Source organism: Haliotis cracherodii, unplaced genomic scaffold (genome assembly GCF_022045235.1).
Source record: "Haliotis cracherodii isolate W230 unplaced genomic scaffold, xgHalCrac1.p SCAF_33, whole genome shotgun sequence".
Taxonomy (NCBI): Eukaryota; Metazoa; Mollusca; class Gastropoda; order Lepetellida; family Haliotidae; genus Haliotis; species Haliotis cracherodii.
Window position 1 is genome coordinate 1,613,801 of NW_027266290.1, and position 12,958 is coordinate 1,626,758.

At 39.8% G+C, this 12,958-nt stretch overlaps 1 protein-coding gene across 1 annotated transcript; it reads left to right on the forward strand.

Annotated features, from left to right (window-relative positions):
• Positions 1–10,665: 10,665 nt before the first annotated feature.
• LOC139477424 (G-protein coupled receptor 161-like) lies at positions 10,666–11,973 on the forward strand. The gene has a single exon (XM_071259993.1). It carries the CDS (start codon positions 10,666–10,668, stop codon positions 11,884–11,886), a length of 1,221 nt encoding a protein of 406 aa, XP_071116094.1. The 3' UTR covers positions 11,887–11,973.
• The last annotated feature ends 985 nt before the right edge of the window (positions 11,974–12,958 follow it).

The window sequence follows — 12,958 nt, forward strand, 5'->3', positions numbered from 1 at the left end:
TGCTGATGTTCTGTGACCAAACAAATCACAATGTTGAAATAGTCTGCCTTTGGAAATCGCGGGCCGTTTTATTATATTATGTTTTTGTTTGTTTGTTTGTTGTTTAACGCCGCACTCAGAAATATTCCAGCTATATGACGACGGTATGTAAATATAAGAGTCTGGGACAATCCAGTGAATGACATCATGAGCATTGATCTACGCAATTGGGATACGGTGACCCTTTATCAACCAAGTCAGCGAGCCTGACAACCGGATCCCGTTAGTCGCCTCTCACATGGGTTGCTGAAGAATTTACATTGATGTAAAACTGACTGAAAGTTTTTCAGTCGACATGCGCATTTTGACAATTTACAATATGTGAGATGCCAATAATCCCTCAGTTGAACATTTGGCCCATATTATTACAGATTGATTCATTTTATGAATGACCTATCGCTGTTGTGGAGTAATTATGTACATTAAATTCTAGCTTTCGGGTAAAAATGTTCTTCAGTCAATCATAAAATATAAGAAATAGAATAAAAATCATTCGGTTAATAATGACTGTGTGTCATGGTGGAAAATAATGTGATTTGCCCCATTCAGAGACCTGACCTTCGTGTAGATTTATGTAATTTCGCAATAAGTGGTATTGTTCTGTGTCATCGAGGTAAATGCTAGTCTGGTTTAGCAGAAATCTGTCATTTCATTTCAAGCATTTTTTCTTGTAAAAATGACCGTTTTTGTTGTGTTTTTTCAGCGTCAGTACTCATGTTTCCGGTGCTTTGTTTCGTCAATTATTGATAAATATACACGTTGAAAAAATATAGTGATATGAATTGCAATGCTAGGAGTTTTAAGTATACAGTAAAAGATTCATGCGTTGTTCGTCGCCTGGATACGTCAACTCGAAATGATATGTTTAACTTCAATCATGGTTACAATTACTGTCATAACGTAATGTCATTATTGTTTTACTCTTGAAGTACGTGCAGACTTGCATCATGTCATAAATTATTGACGTCAAGTTGAAAGATGTTTTTTTCAAATAAAACCTCGACTCAATTAATATGAAACCATTCTTGAACTGAAAATAGTACTGTACCAAACTTATTGAAAGAAAACGAACACAAGCTCAAGGTCTTCTTTGTGCCGTGTGGTATCTAGTTGACTACGAAAGCCTCTTGGCATTTGAGCTGCTTCTGACGCCATAGACCAGGTGAGGGCTGTTCATCTGAGGCTAGTTTAAAGTCATCAAAATGAAACCTGACACCGATTACTTGCGTTGATGATCAAGTACTTTTATTACAACGGTAAATACGTCAACCAACTTGTGTCACAAGCTTATCAAAACACAGGGGACGTCTTCAAGACAAATCGGAGAAAAAGCTTATGTTTTCCGATTTGTGAAAAAAGATAAGTTTTCGATACGCTGGTATATTATTGAGAGTAATAAGCCGAACTGCACTGCAAGCAAAATGTTGCGAAAATCATGGTTGTTTTGCCAAATAATTGACTTAATAAACAATTCCTAAGTTTTATGTATGTAACGTTTTTAAAGCAGGTTGTTCAGTCATACTCATGTATATAGCTCTCATTTATACACCTGGACAAACGATAAGCACAGTTTACTATGTATTTAAATAATATTCAATATTATTTGACATCCTAATCTTTTAATTTTATGACCAAAACATGTAATTTTGTTTGCAACGTGACAAACACAAACTGAAATTAAGAAACCGAAGTCGATGGCGTGTAACTGGTCCACAGCATTAGTTGTTTGATAACCCTCTCAACTGTTGTTTCATATCACCTGGGGGAACGTATATTAGTGTTCTTGTACCAACATCCCAAGTGTTATCGGTGATACAATGGACATTTATTAAAATGAAACCAATGACATATATGGTCAGACTTTCTTCCAGGTGTATATATTATCAGTTTGTTATTTCATTCACGCATTGACTGAAGTGCAGAAAAGGTCATGCGAATGATGACGTTACTTCGTAGACGAGAGGTGTTTGTTAGTTCACGATCGTAGGCCAAGAAAGTTTTTGTATGAATCTTAGATTAAATTAATTCTGTACAAAGCGGAAGAAGAGTTTCCTTGCGAAGTTGCCATCTATAATAGGTGAACATGTGAGAACTAAAGATTACAGATTTATAATCAGAATTGCCATATTTATATCGATTGCGGTTAATTAGAGTGTTCGGGCACCTGCAGACTTAGCGATGTCGCCATTTAGATCAGCCGGACATTTATTAGGCTCCATGTACATAGACCATATCTAGCGAGATTCAATTAACAGTTGTTCGTTGTCTCAGTGGTGGATTATGTTTGGTGAGAAATGTTGGGCTTGCAACATCTTTGCATTTGATATGTGACACACGACGTTCTATAGGGACATCAGACGGATTCACAGATGACCCATGATACCAGTGAGTAGGCTGAAAATATGATATGTATGACAGTTGTGCTAACTTTCTGATATCTGTATATGGTAGGCGTTTTATATTCAGCTCAGAACGAGCTGTCAAGCCGTTGATTCGTGAAGCCGGGTTCAAGTCTTCATATGAGGGCAATAGGTGAAGCCAATAGGTGTCCCACGCCATGATATGGCTGGAGTGATGCTCATTCACCCACTCACCTATGTGTTTGAGGCAAATATTCTTGTTTGGAGATATTTGGTTCTATTAGCAATATATACATGTACCCTGCAACTGAAGTGAGTTTAAATTGTATGCATATTTTTTAAAGAAGTGTGTACGGTTTTACGCCGCTTTTAGCAATATTCCAGCAATACCACAGCGGGGACATCAGAAATGGGCTTCACACATTGTACCCATGTCGGGAATCGAACCCGGGTCTTCAGCGTGAGGAGCGAAAGCTTTAACCACAAGACTACCCCGCCGCCCCTTTTTACAGATGAAACGTAAGACTTGTTTCGTGTCTCTTCTAATATTGTAAACGACGAGTACATTCTTTTATTACAAAAGAACTGACAAAAAGGGTAAGAAATATAACCTTCCCGATTACATGTAGAAATCCCACATCATGCATTCCAGGGTGACAACGAGACAGAGGATTTATGGAGTGGCATCATTCCGTATTGCCCTCTGTGATGTGAACTAAATTACCCTGACTAACCTGGTATCAAAAGAAAACAGTGACGTTACAATTACACCAATCCATGACTGTTCCAGTTAGTTACTGATCAGCTTACATAAATACACAGTCAGGGCTCTGGGTCGTTACCGATAATTGTAATTACCCCAAACAGATCACCATTCCGGCTTGGGATTCTAATAATAAGCGTTTATCAAGGACAATATAGGACATTATCAAGAATCCAGAACAGGAACATGAACATGGTCAACTGATTAGTCTTGATCCTAAACTAGAGCTCATCTTGTGACCTCGGCCTTCTCTGGCCAAACATTGATATTCCAGTAGTTCAATACCCGGACGATGTAAGTACATGTATATCAGATTTAGCTGATTACTGGTGTATGCAATTATGTTGTGAGTTTGATTTTACAACGATTTTAGCAATATTCACGCAATATCACGGCGGGGGACAGCAGAAATGGGCTTCACACATTGTACCCATGTCGGGAATCGAACTCGCGTCTTCGGAGTGACGAGCGAACGCTTTAACCACAAGCATACCCGACCACCCCATGACTTGAAGTAAACAATAATAAATATCCATCGAGGTATCCATTAATTGGTTAAATGCAGGCCTACAAATTATGTATAGGTATACTCAAATCATGCATGCGTATACGCAGCTGTGTTAACATTTATTGCTATTGGTATGATGATTTTCGCGAACACCTGGTATATTCACTATTGGATAGTGATCTATAAACACTTATAATACAGTCGAAATTTTACAATGGACACTCCTTTTAGCAGATATTACTGTTATGACACCTGGTGTTTGAAAAAAGTCTCTGGTGCAAGAATACAATGGCGTTGTGTATCGTTAGCCGTGCTTGATAGTGTTGATATTGGTTTTAAAGTTTTACATTGTTTGATGGTGATAACATTGGTTGATTATGCATGATTGACTGATAGTGTCAGCGCATGGTGTTAAGCCATATTGTGACCACATGTTCATTGTTTGACCATTCATTGATATTGTGAGCGTTGCTTGATGTTATGAACGTAGGTTTATAGTCTATTGAGAAGTACATCAATGGCCTGGTCAGTCTGGACAAAACAGGCAGCTAAGTCCATTATGTATACAAATCGAAATGCATTCTACACTTACCAACACGTTAATTCCGTGGCACCCCTACGGAGGTAAAACAGAGACTTACATGAATTATTCATTGTCACTTAACTATTTATTTATTCAATTAGGAGCTGACCATACCGTATCTACCATGTAGGGCTTGGTTACCAATAGATTTAACCGCGCTAAATTGAATTTGGAACCGAATGGGGCCATGATATATTTTAAAAATAATTATTTTAAAATGCCTACCGATAAGCTACGAGAAGGACGTACTTTTCTATAACGATTACCTTCCGCGGTGATGAGAAAATCAAATCGACTGCTTCAATCAGAGGTGGTTATTGTGATTTGATACCTCTTGTTGACCAATCAGAATCGAGTAATGACCACAATCATGGTAGAATCATTCTTACAGTGCTAATCTAGTGCTTATCAAATTGAATACTATTGTTAACGTGTATGTCAATATGAGATTTTACTCTGCGCGATAATTCAACCAAATAACGTCTATTGTTAAGTAGATTGTGAAGACTGAAATAAGAAGCCTTATTCAAATGGCTTCACGAAACCATAAGAGGAAATTGAATTTACAAAATCTTTCATTGATCGCTTGTCTAGTACTTCATTCATTCAACCAGTGCTGTGCTTGCTTAATGAACCGTGCTATATATAGATGAGGAAATAACCAGTTGAGCATCCTAATTGATCAACAAAAAAGGTCATTGTTTCAAGGCCCCATTCGGTATCTGAGACTGTTATGACAACAATGAGAAAAACATCAAACGGAAGGTCATGCACCGATCTAAAATTACCTCCACGAAATAATTGGATCACATTTGTAAATGAAAAGTTTTAAAATTTCCCGAGTGCAGACATACAATATACAATATACATTTTGTGAGTGAGTGAGTGAGTGAGTGAGTGAGGGGGTGGGTGGGTGGGTGAGTGAGTGAGTGAGGGGGTGGGTGAGAGTGTGCGTGCGTGCGTGAGTGAGTGAGTGAGAGAGAGGCTTCAGATTTAACGCCGTCGTCTATAGAATGTCAAATTTATTATCTATTGACACGATAATATGCTGACAAACCTGCAATCTGGATGAATCAGGGATTCGAACCACATGAACAAGGTATCATCTTATCCTTGATCCCGCAATGAAGTCATTGGGTCACTATGTTATAAGTATGAGGATACAAGATATGACACGGGACTGACATGAAATGAGTATATGTTACATATGGCTGTGGGCCAGACATGTAGTATATGGTAATTGCGAAAAATAAGTACAGCATTGATTCCAACTAGTTCTAATAACAAGGATTGTGAACACTGACAAGGTCCTCTGAGGTCGCCATGGAAAGTGAGGCACAAGTTGCACTTGGGTTCAAGCCTTGTCACTTCAATACAATAAGCGTTGATGAATCCCAACGTACCATATGTCCTCGACGAAATTACCGTGGATTCAGTACAGACGCCATTGAGAACACTGCCTTAAATGCGGTTTATACAACAGTCAATAGTTTCCCCGTTGTCGTTCTCTAATTTCCATTTGTCGTGATGGATGAGGTTCGTGGTTACCGCTCCGGAATCAATGAACCCTGTGGAGCATAGACTCGCAACACGCGATCAGACAATCTGAATAGGATGTATGTATGGTGAGTTTTCTTATGCTTTAAACACTTCCGGATTTGCCTGGTTTTGATGTTTATTATTGAATTCAGGTTTATGTAAAGGTGCAATAATGCAATGCATTATTTAGTACTTTAAACGTGCATCATGCTGCAACTTGGTTGCGATTACTTGCATTAATGTTTCTGTTCAGTTCGTGTGTAAGATTCGTGATACAAACAATGACGTGCATTAACCAAGTCAGCGAGCCTGACCACCCGATCCCGTTAGTCGCCTTTTACGACAAGCATAGTCACCTTTTACGGCAAGCATGGGTTGTTGAAGACCTATTCTACCCCGGAATCTTCACGGGTCTAAGAATAACAGATGCCGCCTGCATACATTTCTCGTTTTGTTTTATATTGCTTTTGTTAGTCACTGCGGAGTCCAACAAAAATGACCTCCACACGTGGTACCCCGTACGGGGGTCCGCTATCACCTGGATAGAAACGCACAACCAGGGGGTACGCTATCACTTGGATAGAAACGCACAGCCAGGGGATCCACTATCACCTGGATAGAAACGCACAGCCAGGGGGTACGCTATCACCTGGATAGAAACGCACAGCCAGGGGGTCCGCTATCACCTGGATAGAAACGCACAGCCAGGGGGTCCACTATCACCTTGATAGAAACAATTAGTATAATACACCATGATCAGCATAATGACGTGAATGTGTTGTTAACGATGAATGTTTTTAAAATGTACAGCTGATCCTTTTTCTCTGTCTCTGTTGATAGATTATTCTACCTATCCAAATCAACTCCCTCCCTCGACCCGCCACAATATTTATATTTCCGCATGTCAATATCAGTATGTCTATTGGCAGATATTTGTGAACATTCTGTAAATGTTAAATATATGTTGAAATAACATGCCTTTGTTGTAATTCAGGTGGTTGCCAACAGTGTGGTTTGTTTTATGGCGGGTGCTGCCAGCAGGGCAGGTCATGCTTACCCTTTTCGCGAACACATGGTGTCATCACTGATGTCCAATGATCCATTCGTATAATTTTCACAGCTATTTTTACCTTTACACTAAAAGGACTCTGTTTGGACGGATAATATAGAGTGGTTATTGCATCTGTGATATCTACCCTACTGTTTCATTGTATGTGTTTTAACAAACACATATAAGCTCCCGTCGTTATATAGCTGAGACATTGCCGATGGGACGTTAAATTCTAACTCACTCACTCACCCATCAAGGCACATTTGAGTGGAATGACCCACGAGTCATATGAACTGTGATTCATTACCTGGGTGTTTCGAATGCACGATGTATCTCTTGGTCTGTCAGGGTAACATATCAGATCCTGTATCACTTGATCACGCAGGTATTGATTTAACGAATAGTGTACCTAAATACTGCTTAAACTCGCGTTAGACCCAAATCACAATCCCTCTCATTCTGCCATCTCGTCTGTTCATGTTCCACGATATTATCTGCTTGATTTAGGCTCCTTAACCTTCATGAGTCAGGAGCAAGTTTCCGACATAACATTGAAATATTCATTAAAAGGAGATCAAATACAGAAGTCCTTCTTTATGATTGCACATCTGACTACTTCAAAATGAACGGAAACTTGATCCATTTAGTTAGGACAATCCTTTGCTGTGTAGAAACAATCAGTCAAAATCAGGAAGCGTTCCTCCAGTAATGACAGAGCTATCACGAATACTCAAGAATGTCAATTCCAAATCAAGTCCCGACGAGGTCGTGGTACCAAGGGATAAATAAATCAACACGTGGCAGGTGCGGAGACTGCTGGCAACAAGGTGGATAAAGTTGACATCCCTTTGGTACCTACTGCAGATTCACCCAGAATATTCCGATATTGTCAGTGCTTCCTTCTGTCGCCATCAAATTCTACTTTAAATACACAGATCGTTCTCGACTCAGTATACACAATAACGACCTGTTCCATTTTTTCATAAAATGGATGCTTTAGTAAATCTTTTAATAGTTTCATGATTTATCACAATATTGGTAGATATTAATAACACGAGATGGCCATGAAGTCTGGGGCTCCAGAATTGGTTGTGCAGAGTTGCGCCCTTAGTCGTGCCAGGAAGCTAAGATTGAAGGTTCGAATCCCAGATGCTCGTAAACGTTAACGTGATGCACTGTAAAACTGAAATAATGTTCAATAATGAGTCAGAGCAAACTCACTCAATCTCTCACAAAACAACAGTATATTTTCGATTCCTGCCACGTGCCGAGGAGTCGTATTGTATAATCCAAACTCTTGAAAGTACTTTGCAAAGTTCATATATACGTCTTTTGTGAGTGATTTTCATGTCAGTCTCGGCTATATTCTATTGGGAAGTGTGTAGGTATCGCAATCCTCACCGAATGTCTGGCCCCAGATTGACCAGCTCATTAGTATCGGTAACAGTGTCTGACGTTCAGGCCGTCCATTGAGCTTAGACGCAAGATGTATGAGGCAACTTATATATATCCGTATTAAAGACGGCGGTCGCCGTTTAATGTAAATTTTTCATCGTAATTGAATAAAAGTCACTCTCTAGATAACCATTTTGCCTTAAGATGGTAAAGTGCAAATAGCAAATCTTTGCGTCCATCCTCAAAAGATTCAAGCATTTATAACATTATTAGGAATAATTTCACACTGCGACTTGCTTTGAACGTGTTGATTCACTGAATATATCTTCGACAGATGTCAAAAATAGTAGTGACCCAAATATGTTCTGATTGTTTTATAAGGACCATAAATAGTTTGTACTTTCTAAAGGACAATATTCCTTTCGCACTGAATGACAATGCACCATGTGTGCTAAATGACAAAGGGCTACAAACAAGTTGTGTTATCTAAACGAAACGTTTTAGCCCATTGGGGATCACGGGAATCAATTTCGTAACAAGGTGCTGCTGCACATGTTTGAAGTAACAGCCGTTTTAATCTGCCAAAATCGCTGTCACGGCACAAGTTACAGTGAGTGAGTGAGTGAGTATGGTTTTACGCCGCTTTTAGCAATATTCAAGCAATATCACGGCGGGGGACACCAGAAATGGGCTTCACACATTGTACCCATGTCGGGTATCGAACCCGGGTCTTCGGCTTGACGAGCGAACGCTTTAACCACGAGGCTACCCGACCGCCCCCACACGTTACAAGAAAAGTAAATTATTATGATTATAAGCTTTGAAGATGTTTTAGCAGGACTAGCATTTTCTTTTCACGAAAGAAGCAAAAAGAAAAAAGTTATGATTCTACAAACAGAATCCTGCTGCCAATAATGAAATACGACTGTGGTGAGGTGAGGTGAAATGGGGTTTAACGTCGCGTCCAAGATTATTGCACTTATATAGCGACGTGCATGCACGTGTGTGTGTGTGTGGCTGCTTGTACTAGTCCGGACTGATGCCGATTTATAGTGCTAGCACACTAAGATACCATGCCGCAGTTTAACATGAATACGCCACTCAGACACAGTATACTGACTCCGAGCCGACCAGTCCTTGTTTTAGCCCCTTAATGCCGAGCGCCAGACAGGGTAACAACAAGTACCATCTTTTAACGTCTTTTGGTATGACGCGGCTGGGGATCGAACTCCGGACCTTCCGCTCTCCGGGAGGCGGACACTCTACCTTAAGACCACGGAGGCGGTCGAAATACGACTGTGACCTACATGTATGATCCATCGCTACATTTGTGAACAGGGTTATGCTCCTGAGTCAATCATAGACCAAGTAATGTCAAACCAAAATAAGCCCAAAATTACTGCAGTGATATACTATTTTTGTCGCTTTTTATTAAGATTCTCTTTGTGGCATATAAATAAACTTCTATTTATATTAAACGGGGTATTCATAACATGCTTCAGAGTTCGTAATATATTGCATGCCATGCCTCTAAGATGAAACATCTCCTCTGTCAATATGTTTAAAGTCCCAAAAGAGATGATCACCTCAAACGTTATGTAAAGCCTGTTTAGACCACGATGTGTTATTAGATTCGGAGTTCTTTGTCCTTTGTTAATATCTGCCTATGACAGAAACGAAGCCATGTATGTATAGGTTATGTAGTAGTGGGTAGGTGTATTTTTATGTTGCTGTATTGATTCCACGCCATCGTAATTGATAGGCTGTTGCTATCCACAGAAAGTGTGGAGTGATAAATCCTTGGGTTGACATTGGCCAATTGAAGTGGAAGTCGATGCACAAGTCATCCATTATATTCAGCTTTCATTTTTGGACGGATGTAAATATGAAACACCAGAGATAAATCAGTCTTGATTACTAGTATCTGCCGAAACAGATTCCATTGGGGTAAAAGACGAATTAGTGATGTAAACTAATGACATGGAACACTGCAAATCAGTGATGACACCAGGTGTTCGTGAACAGGAAATGCTAGTCCTGCTAACACATCTTCAGAGCTTCTTCCAATCCTAGTAATTAACTTTTTAGCGTCCTGCTGAAACATTTTCAATTCATCTAAGAGTCCTAATAATTAACCTTTTATCTTCCAGTTCGCTGATCGAGGCCGTTTTGAAGATTGCCAAAGTACTTGATTCGACAAAGCGCCTTTAAGAACAAGTGCCCCCCGCCTTCGCCACTACGCCCCAAGGAAATAAGGAGAGAAACATTTGTGACTTCTAAAGGGACCACGTCTATTTCATCAAGCCACAACGGAACAGGAGTGTGAAGATGTTAGACATATCAGCTAATCTCTATTGATTTCTCCGCCTGGTGCCTATAAAGCCGATGCCAGCTCTGCAACCTCACACAACCACGAACGCCAGCGAGATGAGTGGGCAACATGATGATGGTAGGATCAGATCGTTAACGTTCAACTGTTCCATGGCGGGCGCGTCTTGCGATGTTGAAGACATGACACTTGAGACAGTCAAGTTAACTTTAATAGGAACGTTCCTCTTGTTTGTGTTCCTCACAAGTACTTCTCTAAACTCTTTTGTATTTCTTTTATTTTACAAGAAATTCAAATCATTTACAATTTCAAACTGTTTCCAGCTCAACCTAACTGCTTGCAATTGTTTGACTGCGTTGATAATTATTCCATTTGCCTTTGCAAGTTTGATATACGGAGAATGGATTTTTGGACTTGTGTGGTGTCAGGTGACTGGTTTCGTTCTCAATTTTGTATTTGCTGCAAGTACACTGACTCTGGTTGTGATATCAATTGACAGATACTGTGCTATTGTCTCCCCCTTGCACTACCGGATGAAGATCACAAGAATGCGTTGCTATTTCATGATTGGTGCTGTTTGGGTTATTGCAGGAATTATTTCCATCCCACCCGTCGTTGGATGGAACAAGTTTGAGTTCCGCACTCATAAGATGATCTGTACGGTGAAGTGGGACAGTGATAACAAATATGATTCTTACTACAATCTGTTCCTCGTATGTATATGTTTTGCACTTCCCCTTATCGTCATGGTGTGGGTCTACTCTGTCATCTTCCGGGCTGCCAAGCTCATTAGCCAGAAAACTCGTCGCAACAGCTTAGTCCCGAGAATACTCGAAGAGACCAGTCATAGTCCAATAATTCTGGATAAACGACGCCGAAGCAGTACTGCTCCTATTCTGGGAAGGAAATTCAGCGTGCACAAGCTTGGTGCCCTCCTGTGGTACCGTGATGAATGGAGAACAGCGGTCACAAGCATCATTGTCTTTCTTACCTTCATTGGATGCTGGTTGCCTTACTTCACTGTCATCATCCTGGAGACTCTACTTCAAAGTGATCACAAAGTGCCACCATTTGTACAAACACTCTCCATTGCTCTTGCTCTTGCCAGCTCTGCTATGGATCCCCTGGTATATGTTTTCAGAAGTCATAAATCGCGGCAAGAACTTCGTGAGATCTTGCTTCGTAAACATGCAGCAAGCTCCGAGTCTATTTCCAAGCAGTACATGACACAAGAGGTGTACGATCCTTTAAAACAGAGAAGCTCGGTGCAACTTCTGGACGAAAAATGTGTTCCCTATTTTACCAGAACTGTAAAATGAACTCAGTCTGCCTTAACTGTATACCTGTGCAACGATTCATGGCCTGTCTTGAACAGGATATATAAGACCTCAGATGTGGGGCGTGAAGAAGAGAAGAAGAAAAAGAGTTGGACATAAATGCCGGTGAATGGTTCTGGTTGAAGATAACTGCTGATCGTGTTAATGCCGAGAAGTCGGTTGATGGAAGTGACTTATGTGTGAAGTAGAAAGGGCATGTTTTCAAAGAGATTGACGAACGTGAACTGAAATGCTGAACACTTGAACCATGTTTAAAGGTGAAAGTATTAAATCAAACAACGATATCATCTTACGGACTTAACGTGAATGGTTTGTGACGGGTGCCACTGGTGGGTCAGGAGGGACCCACCTGGTATCATCACACTATCTTATAGGGATTCATGAACGCATGCCCATGATATAGTCGGAATCAACAGACTCCGTTTTGACAGATTTCTTTGAATATGAAAAGGGATGTGTCGCTTTTTATTTTATATGATAGTATATGGGACATATCACAGCATGCGAGTCCTTTGACGTTGACCAAGTGAAAACGTGAAATGAAAATATGTATTTTTAGACTGGATTTACTGTTTTCCCAGCCAGTGAACTGAACTTATGTTTGACAATCATTCTTCATGTTTCTCAAATGTACGATACTCGTTTTTGTTAACAAAATATATAACTTATATTTGATATGTTGATATGGGAATGTGAAATGTACATTATATTGTTCAATAATGTTTTAATGGTCAGAGAAAATATACCAGAGTCAGAATCAAAGTTGTGACTGTATTTCTGCAGGCTTGAATACAATGTAGATATTTTTGAATAACTGTAGTAAGTATGATTGGTACCAGATATATATTCCAAAGAAGTGTGTATGTGTAACGATCTCCAACATTGCATCAACATTATCAAGATTCATTACTAAGAAGTCACCTACTAATTTTTATGCTAATGAAATCTTTTACCATAAGAATAATTTTTTCGGATGATTGTTTTACACCTTTTTTACTGAGTATTTGTGTACACAAAAGTATTGGATCCCCGATTACAATTCCTATATGCAGAA